The sequence below is a fragment of the Salvia splendens genome, chromosome 14 (assembly GCF_004379255.2).
Source record: "Salvia splendens isolate huo1 chromosome 14, SspV2, whole genome shotgun sequence".
Taxonomy (NCBI): Eukaryota; Viridiplantae; Streptophyta; class Magnoliopsida; order Lamiales; family Lamiaceae; genus Salvia; species Salvia splendens.
The window spans coordinates 27,342,725-27,364,386 of record NC_056045.1 but is presented as its reverse complement, the minus strand read 5'-3'; the positions used below and the strand labels follow the sequence as shown (position 1 = coordinate 27,364,386).

Sequence of the window (21,662 nt, the reverse complement as noted above, 5' to 3'; positions counted from 1 at the left end):
ACTACCTCCGTCCACAAAAAATAGACTAAATTGTTGGAAATATAGGAAATATATTGGAGGATTAATTTAGTTTGGAGGAAATATTTGAGAGGATAATTTTGGTGGAAAATATGGGAAATATATTGACGTGGAGAATTCTCTCTTTTATACACAATACACCCTTTCTTGTTGTGTACAACCTCACTTACACACGCACACTTTCTATTTTTTTTTGCTACACTTAGTACACTACACCTTATACCTATTTATAGGTAACAAAGTCGGTGAACTAACCGACATATACATATAGATTTTTTACTAGTTTATTCCTATAGTATTTTAATAATCATTGTTGCATGGACTAGCCAACCATTCCTAAATATATTCATACAAGTTTCCATGCAACTTTCTCTCGAAAGACCCTTCCATCATTGCTACATTTGCATGTAAAATATCTTAGCGCAGGTAGGCTAGTAGTAGGTAGGTGAGGGAGTAAGACTTTAGTCTTCTCTTTAATTATTGTTCAACTTTTCTCGGCCCTTCTTGGAAAATTAAGTCGGTGGACTTCAAATTCAAGTTTATTAATTCAACACCCCATTAAACTTGATTTGTCATTCCGAGCTCCGAGCAACGTCCTGATCTTGATAAAGTCTTCGAATTTGAGGGGCTTTGTGAAAATATCAGCAATTTGGTCTTGTGATTTCACATACTCGACTTGAATCTCCTGATTCGCAACACATTCTCTGATGTAGTGGAAACGAGTGTCGATGTGCTTGCTCCAGTTGTGAAATACTACATTTTTGGATAGCGCAATCGCCGACTTGTTGTCCACACAAATAGTTGTTGGCTCATTTTGTGACCACCCGAGCTTTGCCAATAAACTTCTGAGCCAAACCGCATGACAAACACTGAAGGTGGCGGCCACATATTCGGCTTCACATGTTGATAGTGTGACAATTGGCTGTTTCTTAGACATCCAAGTGAAGGCAGTGTCTCCCATGTAGAACACATATCCACTAGTACTCTTTCGGTCATCATTGTCTCCAGCCCAATCACTATTGCTATAGCCAACAAGCTTGTAATCATTAGTGTGTGAATAAACTAGGCCATAGTCGATCGTACCTCTGAGATAGCGGAGTATCCTCTTTGCTGCCTTGAAGTGGGAAGTAGTTGGATTTTCCATGTAGCGACTTACGAGCCCAGTAGCGTACAATATATCTGGCCTTGAGCAAGTTAAGTACCGCATGCTTCCAACCAAGCTCTTGCATAGTGTCGGATCCACCTTTTCTCCTTTGTCGTTCATAGATAGCTAGACCCCGCACTCCACCGGCGTGTTGATTGGCTTGCAATCCTCCATTTTGAATTTCTTCAGAATCTCATTTGCATAGTGTTCTTGTGTGATGAATACTCCATCTTCAAGTTGCTTCACTTCCACACCGAGGTAGTATGCCATCAGCCCAATGTCTGTCATCTCGAATTAGTCAGTCATGACCTTCTTGAATTCCTCGAACATGCTTGGATTGTTTCCTGTGAAAATGAGATCATCCACATACAAGCACACTATTAAGACATCATTTCCTTTACTTTTCACATAGAGCGCATGTTCATGTGGGCATTTGGTGAAGCCGTTATCTTCAAGATACTTGTCGATCCTGCTATTCCATGCCCTTGGTGTTTGCTTTAGCCCGTACAAGGCTTTCTTCAACTTTAAAACTTTGTCTTCTTGGCCATTCACCACGTAACCATCAGGTTGTTTGATGTAGACTTCTTTATCAAGAAATCCATTCAAGAAAGCCGACTTTACATCCATTTGATAAATCTTCCATCTATTTTGGGCTGCAAGAGAGAGTATTAGTCTAATAGTTTCCAAGCGAGCGACAGGAGCAAATACCTCATCATAGTCGATTCCGGCTCTTTGACTATATCCTTTTGCGACGAGTCTTGCTTTATATCTTTCAACTTCACCATTGGAATTCTTCTTAATTTTATACACCTACTTAACTCCAATGACCTTGTGTCCCTTTGGTAGTGTCACCAACTCCCACGTATCATTCTTCTCTATAGCCTTAATCTTTTCATCCATTGCGACTCGCCAATTTTCACTTTCTGCAGCTTCTTCATAGTTGACGGGTTCACATTATTTCAATCAACATACTACCTCAACACATCATTTTATTTACAACTTATACCATTACCATTAACACTTATATTATTATAATAATGTGGACACCACTCTCCACTAACATTATTTCCACTACCCTTTCTTTCTCTCTTACTTTTTCCTTTATTTATTAAAACTCGTGTCGAACCAAAAGTTCATACTCTTTGGGGACGGATAGAGTATTTAGCATTTGACTATGCATCCTAAATAGAGTTTTAATTTTTGTGTTGGGCTATGTTATGTCTTTAGATAGGTTTTAAATGAACTTTTTATTTATTAGATTTTGTACAATATACTCCCCCCGTCCTAATAAATATGAAACATTTGGTTTCTGGCACGAGATTTTATGCGGTGGTGTTTTGTAAGTTAATAAAGAGAGAGTAAAGTAAGAGAGATGGAAAAGTAGAGAGGGTGTTATTTTCATTTAAGGAAACGTTTCATTTTTATTGAGACAACCCAAAAAGAAAAACGTTTCATTTCTAATGGGACATAGGGAGTATATTTTAAAATTAAATTTTTTCTTATTAACTAATTAAATTTTAAGTGATAAAATGTTATCACTTATTTTAAGTGATAATTTACTTTATACGTATATATGGGGGAAATAAAAAATTTATCTTTTTCCTATACTAAAAATACATTTTGTCTTTGGCATGCATATCAAGTTATGCTATGGTTTATATTCTTTAGTTTAATCTATTTAGCTGTAAATATATCTTCATTATTTGAAAATTTTTGTCCCGTGCATAGCACATGTGGTAACACTAGTACTTTAAAAGTAGGACTCATATCCTATAAAATCATTGTACAACAGGTTGCATGGCGGCAATGCCCATCGGAATAAGTATTGTATCGATAAAAATAATTTAATTTTTTTAGCGTAGTACTGCTTCGAACTTTCTTAAAAAGAATAAAGTACAATTTAATGACTAATTAATGCAGATAAACTTTTTTACCGTAGTAGTGCTTTGAACTTTTTTGATGGAGTTGAATCAACTATGGGGACTGGGGAGTCTCAATCTTCGCCTCCAGAAAATCCAATACAATATGCGCCTCCATGTCAAAGACAAGTGTAGATATTGACAGAGGCGAGTCAGCTGTTTAGAAAATACATTGAAATATTTTGTGAAGTATTGAGGAAATCAAGTAGAACTTGCTTGAGAGCCAACCTTAAACCATGGGCTCTTTGGCTGTTTGGACATCGATCTTTTGTGAATAAGTATAAAAAGAGGAAGAGAATAAAGAAGAAAATACGAACTAGAGATAAAAAGAGAAGAAAAAAAGGGAAGAATTTGTAGGAAAAAGAATGGTGAGTGAAGAAGTAGAAAAGAAACTGTATGAAGCTGCACCAAGAGGAGATGTTACAACACTTGTAAATCTACTTGAAGAAGATCCATATCTTGTTCATGGAGTCTTATTTCCATGCTCAAGAAATCTTCTACACATAGCAGCAATGCATGGACAGACATCCATTGTTGAACAAGTGTTGAAGCTTAATCCGCAGCTAGCGTGAATTTCAGACTCCCAAGAATCATCGCCTCTCCACATTGCAGCAGCATGAGATGTGCTGGTGGCGCGACAAGCAAGGCATGAATCCGATTCATGTTGCAGCCATGAATGGGCATGTTGAGATTCTAGAACATCTCCTTGAAGCGAGTACTTTTCCCGCGATGGAGAGGCTGCATCGATCGCGGGCAGACTGTGCTACATTTGTGTGTGAAACACGGTCAACTTAGGGCGTTGAAGGTTTTGGTGGAGATCTTGTGTGTACAAGTACAAAGGATGATGATGGCGATACTTTATTGCATTTGTCTGTTAGGTGCAATCAAGTCGAGGTAACTCTTTTTCTCTTCATTATCTAAAATATTATTCCCTCTGTCCTAAAAGGTTTGTCATTCCTTACCATTTTTGATAACCACTAATTTTTTCAGTCCTCAAATTACAGATGATATATTACTTGGTGGATATCGAAGTCCTAAAGCAAGAAACAAGAAACGGAACGGGCAAAACTGGCGCCCAGATCCTGAGCGACAGTCCCACTACGTAGCGATGAAAAGGCTCTTAACCGTGCAGTCAGACCATGTAATTTTCAAAATCATCCCGGAGATGAGCAACAGTAGTCCTGATAGCCACGATGGCCTTCCAGTCGGCCATCGCCCCCCGCGGATGGGCTGAAGAAGACGCCAAGTCCTCTCGTACATCTACTCATCCCGACACATACATGAGCATTAGGAAAGCCAACACGACGGCCTTCCTGTGTTCCCTCCTCGTGATGTACACATTAGCCTTCATGTTGGTGTCCATACTCTCCGTGGGAGCGGCGCTGGTAGCTGTCATGGTCACCTTCTTAAAATCACTCCATATCAGCTCAGCCATTATGTGGGGGCTTCTCATATTTGGTGTGATATGGGCGTGTTTTGAGTATGTTAAGCATGTGTATTGGTCGTGGCACAATAAGAAGGATCGGCAGATAGATCTTAGTCATGAAGCTTTGTCTTTTCTATTGGATTTTTTATAAGTTGGAGACGAGACGACGGGGTATTTCGACATACTTTAATTTCTTATCTACTTCTTTGTATTATGTATGTGTAACGATTTTATCATCCTACTAAATCAGATTACCGAAATTATACTGATCATTTTACTATTTCTACGAAAGATAGTCTCACGAATCGAGTACAGTTTTATTCTTCCATGACCGGTACAAATGCCTTACAACAATGTATACCAATACCCATCCGAACATGTTCAACGCCCCCGCCACCACCATCATAATCACGTTTCCTACCGAATGCACCCTCTGATTCGGAGTTATCACATCCACCGACATCACATAGCTGATTGCGATGGCCATTAGTGCCACCCATGTTAGGATCGTCGGCGGCAACATTAGTTTGATATTGTTCGCTTTGGGTTAAGCCCGCACGGATTTGTTTTTGGGTCACTCCCAAAAAGCCTCAAACTATTTGGGGTTGGACAGGAATTATATACACCTTCCAACTTCCCTCACTCATCCGATGTGTGATAGGTTTGTAACCCAACAAACCTCCCCTCAAACCGAGACCACATCGGGAACGCAGTCGACACAAACATGAGTCGTTCCAACCCTGGCCCCTGGGTCATCTTGAGCACGACTCTAACCCGAGTCCTTCAGAGCCCGACCCTAACCGGGGCTCATCCAGGCCCGACCCATAGCCATCGGGGAGCCCTGTAGTGACGAGGAAGATTGTGATGAGAGATGACACGAAGGCCGTGGTGTTGGCGCGCACCATGTGTCTGCATACGTTGGAAATGGCGAGCGATTAAAATAATATTAGTAGGAGTCCAACTATTTTTGTTAAGTGAATTATTAAATATAGAAAAGAAAAAAGGTAATGATTAGCATGGGCGTGAAACCTGGGGACTCATCCTTACAAGCTCTGCCTGTGTACCTTGGAATTAGTGGTTGCCAGCAAAGCTTTGTCGGCTCTGTATGATGATGTTGCCATACGCCGCCCAAGGGTCATCGTGGCTAGAGATGTCAAGTGGGTCGGGCTGGCCCAGCCCGGCCTGGACCCGGTGAGGTCTGGCGATATTTAAGCCCGGCCCGACCCTGGCCATATCTGTGGCGGGTCGAGCCGGGCCTGGGTTTTGGTATACAGAATGAGCCAAGCCCAGGCCTATGCCCAGGTGATAAGTGGGCCGGGCCAAGGTTAATTTTTTTTAATTTAGACAAATCAATTAACAACTAATATACATAATTATGCAAATCAATTAATAATTAAAATATATAACTATGCAAATGAAATGTAATCATGGAATTCAAATTTGTTACTATAAATGTGGAATTCAAATGCAAATCAAATCAATTAACTATTAACAATTTGTTACTATAAGTCTATAACTATGGAGTATAACTTTGGATTTAGGTTGAGTAACTAAATTAATAGATTATAATTCCACAAAATCAAGAATCATCATATACAATATAATTATGAAGCTATTTTTAATTTAGATAAATCAATTAACAACTAATATCCATAATTATGCAAATCATTTAATGATTAAAATCAATTAACAACTAATATCCATAATGGACCCTCCCCTAGGAGGAGTTGGAGGGCAGTTTTGCCCATGGAGTTTGTGTTTGCTTCTCTACGGCTTGGTTTTCCACCAAGTATTGTATAGTCTGAAGATTTTTTATGATAATTTAATAAGACGTGCTTCAAATGATGTGATCACAAGAAAGAAAAGAATAATGAGAAGAATTACCTCAAGTTGATTGCACCTAAAAGCCAAATGAAATAACGTCTCCCCATCATCATCCTTTGCACACACAACACAAGCTCTCCCAACTTCTCCACTAAAACCTTTAACGCTATAATCTGGGCCCCACATATATGGATGGTGTTAAGGCCATTCGCAGAGCGATCGCGGTTATCGACCAAATTGCGGGCCAACCGCTGATTGGCCCGCTGTCCATCACGCCCCATCGTCAGGGCACGTCGATCGGCTAGGGTGTGCCGGTCGGCGCCCCTATAGGCCCTATTGTAGGAACCTAGAGCCGATAAAACTGCTGATCCGACGATATTTTATTTATATGTTTTATTTATTCCTATATTTCACACTATAAATACCTCACATCTCACATTCATAAATGATTTAATCCGTCAAAATGATTTAATTTGGGTTGACCATTTAATTTTTACGGCTTCATAAAAAGGACAAAAAGCGGACATTTTTCAAATTTTCGGAATATGAGGTTTCAGTACATAATGCTTTGAACCAAAATCATAAAACGACCATATGTTTAAAATCACTTTTGGACTTTACTCATATATCTATACACCCATAAAAGTGATATATTTTGCAATATAGTAACTAGTATAATATGGATGTTATGTTCAAACTTCAAGCAATGTGACACCATTTCAATTTGTTTCTTCTTTACTATCCTTTTTGTGAATGAAGTATAAGAAAAGGATAAGAAGAAGTAGAATAAATAAACTCGAGAGGGAGAGGGAAAAAAGGAAAGAAAGAATTAGTGGGAGAAAGAATGGTGAGTGAAGTAGAAAAGAAACTCTACAACTGTGCATCACAAGGAGATGTAACAGCAGTTGTACATCTCCTTGAAGAAGATCCATATCTTGTTCATGGAGTCATATTTCCATACTCAAGAAATCTTCTCCACATAGCAGCAATACATGGACAAACATCCATTGTTGAACATGTGCTTAACCTTAATCCGCAGCTAGCTTGTATTTCAGACTCCCAGAAATCATCGCCTCTCCACATTGCAGCAGCAAGAGGCCACGTCGAGATTGCCTCGATATTGTTCTCAAAAGCCCCAGAGATGTGCTGGCGGCGCGACGACCAAGGCATGAATCCGGTTCATGTTGCAGCCATGAATGGGCATGTTGAGATTCTTGAACATCTCCTTGAAGCGAGTGCTTTTCCATGAATATTTTGTTGTGAGGCGTGTGTATCTGTTCTGGCTCAAGAAGAAGAGGCGGCAGCAAGATCTTAGTGCTGATGCTTTCCCACTGCGTCTTTTCTACTGGATTTTCGACAAGTTGGAGACGCGGGGATATTTCAGAGCAGCTGATCGATTCCAAGTACTGAGAACATGAGTTGCTATTGTGAGGGTTCCATTGTGCATTCTCCAACTCCACCTTACTATCATATTGTCTGCTTTAGCCTAAGTCTTTACAATTTTGACTTTAGTCTTTCGGACACTCCCCAAATGGCCTCGTATTAATGAAGTTGACGTTGCTCATATATATTGCTTGCAACTCTACTCATTCTTCCATATGAGATATCTTTGCACCCCAATCGTTATCTAAATGTTTGTATACTCTCTAGTATGAATGTGTGACGATTTTATCATCCTACTATATCAGTTGAGTCAAATTGTAGTATGTCTTTTTAATGAGATAAAATAAATCGATTTTCTTTGTCAATTTCAAATTCACAATATATAGATTTGAAATTGAATTACATTTACAAATTCACTTATAGTTGATATATCTATTCTTCTTACTTCTTACGTTTTATATTATGCATCTTAGTTTTTCACATTTTAAATTGTAAAATTTAGAATAATGTACTCTCTCCGTCTCGGGGAAGATGACCCCTTCCTGGGACGGCACGAGATTTTATGCAGACTTATTTAAGATGTTTAAGTAGAAAGAAAAAAGGTTGGTGGACATAAGATTTTATATAAATATTATACGACTTCCGTCCGACCAACGGTAAGTGAGACACTCTTTTTGGACATAAGATTTTATATAGTGTATTTAATGATTAAATAAAGACAAAATAAAGTAGAAATGATAAAGCATGAGAAATAAAAAAATAATATTTTTTAGGTTAATAAATGAAATGCTTTATGTTAATTGGGTCAATCCAAAAAGAAATACAACTAAGTTATACAATGAGACGGAGAGAGTAGTATTTGTTTTTAGTGCATAAAGATTCAATGATCCGGCATGCATGTGATGTCTTAGAGTGGAAACGTTCCATTAGTCAAATCTTAGGTCTTAAGATATCATTTCCTAGGCCTTTCTTACATGAGAAAGAGAGAGACATCTTGTAGACTATATATGCATCATTTGTTAATTAATACTACTAATAAGAAGAAGTAAAGAATCAAAAAAAAGGGCAGTAAAAAATGGCGGGTGAAATTTTAATTCCGTACGAGTGGTATTTCTTTCTCCGTCCGTATTCGTGTCGAAATTTTAATTCCATAATTGCAAAAGACGAGATAAAAATATGCATTCAATATAACAATAAATCGAATGTAAACATGTTATATGTGAATTCAATTCATAGTTAAAATGAAAAATAAAAACGTTTCCTTTGAATTAATTATACGGGGAGTGTTATATTGTTAACTCAACACTTAATTGTTAACTACAATTAAATAATAGCCCTTAGATATTCAAATAAAGGGCCTAAATCATTAGCTCCGAAATGTCAATACAATAAAAAAAACGTCAATAAGTATTAAAGTCAATTTACAACAAATTAGTTGTAATTAACTTTTAAAAAATATCACATAACTTTAAAACGCATATAACTTTCTCGATTTAAATTATTTTTTCTTACAACATACACCAAATTAAAGATAATTTCATAAGGATTCTAACGAGATCTCACTTGCATATGTTCCGATGTCAAAATTTAAAAAAAAATCAAAAAATTTAAATTTTTTCGTACAACAACAAATGTCAACATACTATATAAAATATGTCAATATAATACATATAGAATGTCATTCTTAAAGCACTGTGTTGACATAAGCAATGTGTTGACATTCTCAAAACATTGTGTTGATATTTTCAAAACACTATATTGACATTTTCATCTCAAATCCTAATTTGATATTTTTTTTATCTTTTTCGATTTAATTAATAAAAACGAAAATTACACGTGGCAAAATTTAGACCACTAGATTTCTAAAATCCTATGGTCTTAAATTAGTTGTATTTAGCAACTAGATTGTGAGTTAGCAATTGATCATTCCCCTATTTTATAAATATTCAAATTCATCCCATAACTTATAAGTATTTTAATAAAGCCAAAACTCGCATTTTATATATGTATAGATGTCTTTGAAAACGATAGTAAAGAAGAAATAATTTGAGAACGATAGTAGTGGTGGCGGATTTAGAGGGGAGGGGTCTACCGCCCCCTCCCGACCGTTTGGAGAACCTAAATATTCCTTAGAGTCGAGCCGAAAAAACATATATGTCCCCTTCCTAGAAATTGATTTGTTTTCAGTACACGTCATATGAAAATTAGTACTCCAAATTTTTTGCTATTAGACTTTTAATTAATAGGTCTATGATTCAACCGAACATATATTTCATTTTTACTTCTTTATTATTATTTGTAATCAATATTGCATCTCATTATAAATGTACCAAAATCCAATACGCCCACAACACCGGTCATTCCGGTGAGTGCCAAAAACCTCATTATTTGAACCCTAATATTGGCGGGCAGCTTCCATATCCTTTCTACCAGCTGAACGAGTATGAGCAGAGGGTTGATGACCAGTTCCGTGTGCGCCAACAGCCGCCCTATACAAGCTTCGATTCGCGCCGTTTTGGAGAATTTAGTGCCACTCCGGTGCCGGAGCCACCGCCACATCCAGCTACAGACCCGACGTACAACCTGCCTTCTTGGGAGACTCTGGGACAACGCGCTCTCCACGAGTACTTACCATATGATCACCTGCCACCACGGCCGCCTAGTAGTTGGGATCCACCTGCGCAACGAGCCCTTTATGGCTGTCCGCCCCACAATCAGTACTACCACGTTCCGCAGCCGAAGTTGGACCCAACCCCAGCCTACGGGGCGCCGAGTTACGGACTCCCTACCTGGGGCTATCGCTTGCAGCAAGAAAATTACGCATATGATCAACAACAGTGGCAGGATTGTTACAATCAAACTCAAAACGGAGATACCTGCGGCTTACACCCCTTCATGGAAACCAGAATCTACTCCATCCATATTTGCTCCTGTGCAGTCCGTGGCTGTTACTAAATTTAATAGTGAAGACGTGATTTATAGTTATATGCATGGAAGTAGAATGAGGGAGCAAGAAGGTGCAATGTCAGATTCTTTGATTTTAGATGCTCAGGTTGAATGTTCATGTGATGATCCCAAAGATTTCGATTGCGTCTCTAATCGTGGTATGATGGAAGAGGAGCATTGTGACAATCTGGAAAGTGTGCTTACAATGGACTCTAGCTTAGTGACAGAAATGGATGCACTTGATCATGATGTGTCTGGTGTATCTCGTCCTTCTTCCATTGCTCTGCTTTATGATAATCATGGAGTTGAGGAGGATAGAGATGTAAGCCTCGACAATCGACAAGTTCCATCTTTTGAGGAAATATATCCATTGTGCGGATCTGATGCTTTCTTGCCAGTTATGGAAAGAGATTTCAAAGTTTTGCTTCAAGGAAATGTGCATGATAGATTGGATACTTTGAAGTTGAGGAAGATGATGAACTCTTCTTTGTTAAAAGAAGGAAGAGATGGTTTCTATGTGGATTTGCATATACGTAAGGTTGCAAGTATGAGTTACCGTTCAGCATTGCTTGACGCAGATGCACGGTTAATTCCTCCCCGGATGGACATGCATTGTTTGATCATTCATGGTCGCACTGACAAGATCTCCGTTTTAGCATTGAATTGTCACGAGCCCACCTTGGTGATTTTTGATGGAGATAATAAACGGAGACGCTCAGCTATTTGGTGTGTGTTTGATTCAGGAGGAGATAGATCTCGTCAAGCTTATGTTATCAACGACTCTCTTCTTTGCTTCTTCGTATTTCCAGTTACATGTTTTTTGAGCCCAACAATTCCCCAAATAGGTTTCCTCTGGTGAGCCAATCGCAGATTTTTTGGGATTGAAAGCTGACAAATACAATCCGTAGAAACAAAAAAAAATTGACAAATGATTATTATTCTTTTTAAAAAGTTAATGTAACAACTTATATTTTCACAAGTTGTTCTTCTTTTCCTTCACTTTTTGGGAGAAGAACGCGGGAGAGAGTTAATATAATCTAGAAAACTATGTGCGTTTTAGAAAAAGTTATGATTTATAGCAACTTAGTATATTTTTGTTTTTTAGACAGCCAACTTCTCTGGTTGTTACAAGAATTTTCGTTCATTTTTAATTGCTCTTTTTTGAAGAAGTTGGTTGTTACAGAAAATTTGGTTAAATTTTAAAATTTTCATAATTTATCCCACAACTCCTGTCATATTATTATCCTCCTTTATTTCTATCACAAGCAATAATTCTCACAATGAACACCCTCCGATCCCACGCTAGAACATTAACTTATACTCCTTATGTCCGCCATTTATAGTCTCATTTTGACTCAGCGCGAATTTTAGAAAATGGTTCGACTTTGTGATGAAAAATGAGGAAATGAATTAGTGGAATATGAACCATTTTATATACTCCATCCGTCTCATAGTAGATGTCACACTTTCTTTTTTAGTTTGTTCCACAAAAGATGTCACATTTCCTCTTTTGGAAAAAATTTCCTCTCATATCAATTATAAAATTATATTTTCTCTCACCACTTAACACACAAAACAACTTTTCCTAAAATCTCGTGCCATTTTTCAAGTGTGCCATCTTCTTTGGGACGAATGGAGTATTATTTTATAGTATAATGTAAGTGTAATGAGTTGGGTGAATGATAAGTCCCCTTACCCAGTGATGGAGCCACATTGGAACAAGGGGTACACCACTGTACCCCCAAAATCTATCATACTTATATGTTTAGATGTATTCATTTGTACTAAGGAGTGTTGTGGTGCAGCGGTATTTCATCTGGTCTATGCTTCTGGATACCCGTGTTCGATTCCTCTCAGCTAGTTAATTGACAACATATATATTCCCTTCGTCCCAAAGTTATATCAATTAAATAATATAGGTCTCACTATCCACTAACTCTACTTTAACTACATTCTCCTCTTCTCTCTTACTTTATCAATTTTATCTTAATTCTCGTGCCATCTCATCAGTCCATATTTTTATAAGACGGATGGAGTATTATTCTAATAAACATTACACTAGTCCAGTAGTACTACATATTTTAAATGAATGGCTTTGATTTTTTATCCATAAAAATTGAAGTAAATTGACATACATATTAAAAAATTGAAATTTTTTCATAAAACCAGCTAAAATTAAAAAATAAAAATAAAAATTCAAAGTCCTCACTTATGTTGCAATTAAGCTTTTTCTAATAACTTGTTTAACCATTTATTTCCGCAGATTTCTTATGTTGACATGTATGGATGGACAGTATGGTATTAATGCTGCAGCACAGGACTCTGACGATGTTTATGGTCCAGTTTCAGAGAATTTTCTGCACAATTACTTCCCCACTTCTAAGTTCTTACACTTACTTTATGCATAATAAGTCTCCCACTTTGTTTGATTTCAGTCATACTTTAATCTTTTGTATGAGGCCTTTAATTTGTTTTCCTATACTTTTAATAACTTTATTTTTAATAATACCTTTTAGGGTATATAATAATATCGACATGATACTCCTTTTGACCGCTAAGAACCATCTCGTTCAACACACTTGATCGATGGCTTGATCAAGCCATCTCCTTGGTTGATCAAGCCAATCTTGAGACTTCTAACAAGTTCATATATTAAAGTATATCATCAACAAATTTCAGACTAGCTAGTATGAATGTGTGAACATACGTGAACATTATGAACATTATGAAATTCGTCACCCATCCCCATACATACGTGAACATTATGAACGCCAACGCGGCGGCCTTTGTATGTTCTACTTCACGATTTCAATACTGTCTAGCTAGTATGAATGTGTGACGCTTTGCTTTTATTAATTATTTTCATAGTCAAATTGTATTTATTTCATATAGATAATAAAGAATTCAATGAAAAAATGTGTTTTTTTTTGTAATAAAGAGCAATTACACAGTAAAACTCTGATACAAAGAAAAATAAAAATTAAAAAGATATACTCCCTCCGTCCCCAACTAAGTTGAAGCAAAACCCTGCATGGAGATTAAGAAATTGTGTTGAAAAGTATGAGATAGTAATAAAGTAAGAGAAATAAAGATATAGTAAAGTAAGTGATGAATAAAGTAATAGTGATTGAATGATTTATTTTTTGTTTAAGAAGAAATGACTCAACTTAGTTGAGATGGAGAGAGTATAACATAATAGGAAAAAATAAAGAAAACAATAGAATTAAATAAATTAAAAGATATAAATATAATAAAAAAATACAGAAAGAAAATAGTAAAATAAATAGGAACTAACATATTAAAGGAAGGTTCTAAATCGAGTATGATTTATATTGGCCTCAAGTTTTTGTCCAAAACAAACTTATGAAAAGAGCCTAATCTCTGAATCGGCCCAATTCTTGGATTACAAAACTATATACATTAATGGTCACATGGTGACAAAATAAATTTGATATAACGTCTCAAAAACCGTTGCAAACATTTTTTTAACTATTGCAACTGTATTTTCATATCAGCTAAATGAACCTTTATCTTTTGATATAATTTTGATTTTGGCACCATTTTTTAAAATTTGTAGCACAATAGACACTTACAAATCTTTCAAATGATATGGAAAATGATGTAGCGTGTTTTTGTTCACGACGGCAGAAAAAAACAGTCGTTACGCCATAAGTAACTATTAAAATAAGTGTCTTAACAAGTGATGATAAGGGTAAGACATAGTTTGAGTTAGTAGTTAATACTCCCTCCTTCCAAAGGAAGATGACCCCTAAGGCGGCACGAGAATTAATGCAACTTTATTTTGTGAAGTAGAGAAATAACAACACAGACGACAACGAACACAGACACTACTTCGGCGACTACACATCGATCTTGTGTGTTTGTTATCGTCTTCGTCTATATATGACTATGTGATAGGAATATTAGTTCTATCGAGACTAAATGGAGATGAGATCGTGGCTGGTCCGGGCGATGATCGTCGCAGAAGAATTCCCATCGAGCAATTTAGGGTTTGTGAAAGAAAGCTCGTAAATAAATTGCAGGAAAAGTAAAGATTAGACGAAAATAATAGAGGAGTCTTGTGATTTCTTAAGTTGTTTATGAATACAAGGTCTTTAAGACTCAATTCTAGGGTTGTTTTGCATTCCGGGAAAAAACCAACAAAGAGAACGGGAAATGGAGCTTAATTATAACTACGCTCGACTCTCTATTATTACATTGAAGCATTGAGTATATCTTCAATAACCGGTGGTAAGAACTCCAATCCATCTCTGTATTGTGACACACAATGAAACAATCGCACGTTTGGAAGGGCAGTCGGGCTGACCTGCAAGACCATCCAGCAAACTCTGTATTTGTGTCTCTGCTTGTTTAAGCCCCCCCAAAACTATCGTGCGTATGGGGAAGTAGATGAGCAACAATATATAGATGCCGACGAACACGCCTACGACTATCATGGCTATTTCGAAAACTGATTTTGTTTCCATAGGATTGGTCATGAGTAGAGAAATTCCATAGCTCACTCCAATAGACGCAATCGACACCCACATCGAATACGTGGTGATTGACAGGAAGACGAAATCTACATGTGGCGCTCCCGTGCTGATGAGGACGATTGTGATCATCGATGAAATGAAAGCCGTGTTGGTAGCAATAATGAAGGATATATATAGTTCAGGACTATCAGTTGCCATCACTGCTCTGCCCGCCTTGTGTGATGGCGAGTCATCCTGCCACACGCCCCCCGGGGGGTTGACCGCCGCCTGGAACGCCATCGTGGCTATTAGAATCACCACCACCATTGCCATTTCGGTCAACTTGGGGAACTGTTTGACCATTGACAGAGAATCGATACGTTGCAAGATTTTTCTCATTTCTCTATATGTATTTGTGTCGTGAAAGCTCTCGCGCAAGATATCCAATGCTGTTTCGCCATTCGAATTCCTTGCTAGTCTCTTTATTTTTCTACTTTCCACCAAGTATTCTACAATCTGAAATTTTTGAAACAGCAATATCATTACTAAGACCTACTTAATTAACAATAACATCATATGCACAAAACAAACCGTTTGAGAAGTTTGTTAAAATGAGAACGTGGGAACTGGAGATTATATCAGTTGACATCATAAAACATATGTATTGAGTCAGGACTGGTATTTACAATTCATATAAACTAATATATATTCATGTATTTGCAAACTAGTGTTATAACTTTAAGAAGAGTTCTGATATGAACGGTCTCCACAAACTACATGTCTATATATTTTTATGTAAAAGAAAATAAAAGAGTTGGTGGTTACCTCAAGTTGATTGGATCTAACAGCCAAATGCAAGAGAGTCTCCCCATCACCATCCGTTGCACAAACTAAGTCCCCCAACTTTTCGACCAAAACCTTCAACGTCGCGATTTGAAAATGTTTCACGCACAAGTGCAACACGGTCTGCCCGCCATGCACTGTCTCCCGGGCAGGAAATAGGTCCGGTCGAAGCAGCTCCTCCAATATCAAAACATGCCCTTTCACGGCCGCAACATGAATCGGATTCATCCCTTGATTGTCCTGCCACCAGCACATCTCCGGCGCTGCTGACATCAACCTTTTTGTGATTTCAAGGTCCCCTTCGTCTACCGCAATGTGAAGAGGGGACGAATTTCGGGAGTCTGAACTCCGCGCTAGCCTCGGATTACGCTCCAACACTTCTTCGACAACGGCTGTTTGTCCATGCATCGCTGCTATGTGTAGAAGGTTTCTTGAACATGGAAACGAGAATCCATGAACAAGATATGGATCTTCTTCAACTAGTTGAACAAGTGCTTTTACATCCCCTTTTGATGCAGCTTTGTAGAGTTTCTTTTCTATTTCTTCGCTCACCATTTTTCTCTCCCACTAATTCTTTCTTTTTTTCTCTAGTTTATGTTTTCTTCTTCTTCTTCTTATCCTCTTCTAATACTTATTCACAAAAGATCGATGTCCACTCACCACACACAAGCAAGTTCTACCACCTAATTTCCTCGCTATTTCACAATATATTCCGATAAGGTTCTTAATATAAGAGGCGTAGATTCAACACAGCTACCTCACCTTTGTCTGTATCTAACTACGTTTGTCTTTGAAAAAGATAGTAAAGAAGAAACAAATTAAATGGTGACACATTGTTTGAACATAACAACCATTTTATTTTGGTTATATTGCAAAATATACTAGTATATCACTTTTAAGATTTGTAATTATGTGGCCCATTCCACACTTCTATTTATCATTTCCACATAATTTCCTGATAACGCGTTCATACTATTTGTTAGTAGGTTAAGTAATTATTGCGTCTGGCATTTCAACACTGCTACCTCCGTCCACAAAAAATAGACTAAATTGTTGGAAATATAGGAAATATATTAGAGGATTAATTTGGTTTGGAGGAAATATTTGAGAGGATAATTTTGGTGGAAAATATGGGAAATATATTGACGTGGAGAATTCTCTCTTTTATACACAATACACCCTTTCTTGTTGTGTACAACCTCACTTACACACGCACACTTTCTATTTTTTTTTGCTACACTTAGTACACTACACCTTATACCTATTTATAGGTAACAAAGTCGGTGAACTAACCGACATATACATATAGATTTTTTACTAGTTTATTCCTATAGTATTTTAATAATCATTGTTGCATGGACTAGCCAACCATTCCTAAATATATTCATACAAGTTTCCATGCAACTTTCTCTCGAAAGACCCTTCCATCATTGCTACATTTGCATGTAAAATATCTTAGTGCAGGTAGGCTAGTAGTAGGTAGGTGAGGGAGTAAGACTTTAGTCTTCTCTTTAATTATTGTTCAACTTTTCTCGGCCCTTCTTGGAAAATTAAGTCGGTGGACTTCAAATTCAAGTTTATTAATTCAACACCCCCTTAAACTTGATTTGTCATTCCGAGCTCCGAGCAACGTCCTGATCTTGATAAAGTCTTCGAATTTGAGGGGCTTTGTGAAAATATCAGCAATTTGGTCTTGTGATTTCACATACTCGACTTGAATCTCCTGATTCGCAACACATTCTCTGATGTAGTGGAAACGAGTGTCGATGTGCTTGCTCCGGTTGTGAAATACTACATTTTTGGATAGCGCAATCGCCGACTTGTTGTCCACACAAATAGTTGTTGGCTCATTTTGTGACCACCCGAGCTTTGCCAATAAACTTCTGAGCCAAACCGCATGACAAACACTGAAGGTGGCGGCCACATATTCGGCTTCACATGTTGATAGTGTGACAATTGGCTGTTTCTTAGACATCCAAGTGAAGGCAGTGTCTCCCATGTAGAACACATATCCACTAGTACTCTTTCGGTCATCATTGTCTCCAGCCCAATCACTATTGCTATAGCCAACAAGCTTGTAATCATTAGTGTGTGAATAAACTAGGCCATAGTCGATCGTACCTCTGAGATAGCGGAGTATCCTCTTTGCTGCCTTGAAGTGGGAAGTAGTTGGATTTTCCATGTAGCGACTTACGAGCCCAGTAGCGTACAATATATCTGGCCTTGAGCAAGTTAAGTACCGCATGCTTCCAACCAAGCTCTTGCATAGTGTCGGATCCACCTTTTCTCCTTTGTCGTTCATAGATAGCTAGACCCCGCACTCCACCGGCGTGTTGATTGGCTTGCAATCCTCCATTTTGAATTTCTTCAGAATCTCATTTGCATAGTGTTCTTGTGTGATGAATACTCCATCTTCAAGTTGCTTCACTTCCACACCGAGGTAGTATGCCATCAGCCCAATGTCTGTCATCTCGAATTAGTCAGTCATGGCCTTCTTGAATTCCTCGAACATGCTTGGATTGTTTCCTGTGAAAATGAGATCATCCACATACAAGCACACTATTAAGACATCATTTCCTTTACTTTTCACATAGAGCGCATGTTCATGTGGGCATTTGGTGAAGCCGTTATCTTCAAGATACTTGTCGATCCTGCTATTCCATGCCCTTGGTGTTTGCTTTAGCCCGTACAAGGCTTTCTTCAACTTTAAAACTTTGTCTTCTTGGCCATTCACCACGTAACCATCAGGTTGTTTGATGTAGACTTCTTTATCAAGAAATCCATTCAAGAAAGCCGACTTTACATCCATTTGATAAATCTTCCATCTATTTTGGGCTGCAAGAGAGAGTATTAGTCTAATAGTTTCCAAGCGAGCGACAGGAGCAAATACCTCATCATAGTCGATTCCGGCTCTTTGACTATATCCTTTTGCGACGAGTCTTGCTTTATATCTTTCAACTTCACCATTGGAATTCTTCTTAATTTTATACACCTACTTAACTCCAATGACCTTGTGTCCCTTTGGTAGTGTCACCAACTCCCACGTATCATTCTTCTCTATAGCCTTAATCTTTTCATCCATTGCGACTCGCCAATTTTCACTTTCTGCAGCTTCTTCATAGTTGACGGGTTCACATTATTTCAATCAACATACTACCTCAACACATCATTTTATTTACAACTTATACCATTACCATTAATACTTATATTATTATAATAATGTGGACACCACTCTCCACTAACATTATTTCCACTACCCTTTCTTTCTCTCTTACTTTTTCCTTTATTTATTAAAACTCGTGTCGAACCAAAAGTTCATACTCTTTGGGGACGGATAGAGTATTTAGCATTTGACTATGCATCCTAAATAGAGTTTTAATTTTTGTGTTGGGCTATGTTATGTCTTTAGATAGGTTTTAAATGAACTTTTTATTTATTAGATTTTGTACAATATACTCCCCCCGTCCTAATAAATATGAAACATTTGGTTTCTGGCACGAGATTTTATGCGGTGGTGTTTTGTAAGTTAATAAAGAGAGAGTAAAGTAAGAGAGATGGAAAAGTAGAGAGGGTGTTATTTTCATTTAAGGAAACGTTTCATTTTTATTGAGACAACCCAAAAAGAAAAACGTTTCATTTCTAATGGGACATAGGGAGTATATTTTAAAATTAAATTTTTTCTTATTAACTAATTAAATTTTAAGTGATAAAATGTTATCACTTATTTTAAGTGATAATTTACTTTATACGTATATATGGGGGAAATAAAAAATTTATCTTTTTCCTATACTAAAAATACATTTTGTCTTTGGCATGCATATCAAGTTATGCTATGGTTTATATTCTTTAGTTTAATCTATTTAGCTGTAAATATATCTTCATTATTTGAAAATTTTTGTCCCGTGCATAGCACATGTGGTAACACTAGTACTTTAAAAGTAGGACTCATATCCTATAAAATCATTGTACAACAGGTTGCATGGCGGCAATGCCCATCGGAATAAGTATTGTATCGATAAAAATAATTTAATTTTTTTAGCGTAGTACTGCTTCGAACTTTCTTAAAAAGAATAAAGTACAATTTAATGACTAATTAATGCAGATAAACTTTTTTACCGTAGTAGTGCTTTGAACTTTTTTGATGGAGTTGAATCAACTATGGGGACTGGGGAGTCTCAATCTTCGCCTCCAGAAAATCCAATACAATATGCGCCTCCATGTCAAAGACAAGTGTAGATATTGACAGAGGCGAGTCAGCTGTTTAGAAAATACATTGAAATATTTTGTGAAGTATTGAGGAAATCAAGTAGAACTTGCTTGAGAGCCAACCTTAAACCATGGGCTCTTTGGCTGTTTGGACATCGATCTTTTGTGAATAAGTATAAAAAGAGGAAGAGAATAAAGAAGAAAATACGAACTAGAGATAAAAAGAGAAGAAAAAAAAGGAAGAATTTGTAGGAAAAAGAATGGTGAGTGAAGAAGTAGAAAAGAAACTGTATGAAGCTGCACCAAGAGGAGATGTTACAACACTTGTAAATCTACTTGAAGAAGATCCATATCTTGTTCATGGAGTCTTATTTCCATGCTCAAGAAATCTTCTACACATAGCAGCAATGCATGGACAGACATCCATTGTTGAACAAGTGTTGAAGCTTAATCCGCAGCTAGCGTGAATTTCAGACTCCCAAGAATCATCGCCTCTCCACATTGCAGCAGCATGAGATGTGCTGGTGGCGCGACAAGCAAGGCATGAATCCGATTCATGTTGCAGCCATGAATGGGCATGTTGAGATTCTAGAACATCTCCTTGAAGCGAGTACTTTTCCCGCGATGGAGAGGCTGCATCGATCGCGGGCAGACTGTGCTACATTTGTGTGTGAAACACGGTCAACTTAGGGCGTTGAAGGTTTTGGTGGAGATCTTGTGTGTACAAGTACAAAGGATGATGATGGCGATACTTTATTGCATTTGTCTGTTAGGTGCAATCAAGTCGAGGTAACTCTTTTTCTCTTCATTATCTAAAATATTATTCCCTCTGTCCTAAAAGGTTTGTCATTCTTTACCATTTTTGATAACCACTAATTTTTTCAGTCCTCAAATTACAGATGATATATTACTTGGTGGATATCGAAGTCCTAAAGCAAGAAACAAGAAACGGAACGGGCAAAACTGGCGCCCAGATCCTGAGCGACAGTCCCACTACGTAGCGATGAAAAGGCTCTTAACCGTGCAGTCAGACCATGTAATTTTCAAAATCATCCCGGAGATGAGCAACAGTAGTCCTGATAGCCACGATGGCCTTCCAGTCGGCCATCGCCCCCCCGCGGATGGGCTGAAGAAGACGCCAAGTCCTCTCGTACATCTACTCATCCCGACACATACATGAGCATTAGGAAAGCCAACACGACGGCCTTCCTGTGTTCCCTCCTCGTGATGTACACATTAGCCTTCATGTTGGTGTCCATACTCTCCGTGGGAGCGGCGCTGGTAGCTGTCATGGTCACCTTCTTAAAATCACTCCATATCAGCTCAGCCATTATGTGGGGGCTTCTCATATTTGGTGTGATATGGGCGTGTTTTGAGTATGTTAAGCATGTGTATTGGTCGTGGCACAATAAGAAGGATCGGCAGATAGATCTTAGTCATGAAGCTTTGTCTTTTCTATTGGATTTTTTATAAGTTGG

General features: G+C 37.6%; 1 protein-coding gene across 1 annotated transcript; it reads right to left on the bottom strand.

The window, feature by feature from the left end:
* Positions 1–14,715: 14,715 nt before the first annotated feature.
* Positions 14,716–16,651, bottom strand: LOC121765958 (ankyrin repeat-containing protein At5g02620-like). Its single transcript, XM_042162258.1, has 2 exons — positions 15,961–16,651; positions 14,716–15,651 (listed from the first exon to the last, which is right to left on the bottom strand). Exons 1-2 carry the CDS (start codon positions 16,531–16,533, stop codon positions 14,899–14,901), a joined length of 1,326 nt encoding a protein of 441 aa, XP_042018192.1. The 5' UTR covers positions 16,534–16,651; the 3' UTR covers positions 14,716–14,898.
* Between the last annotated feature and the right edge of the window lie 5,011 nt (positions 16,652–21,662).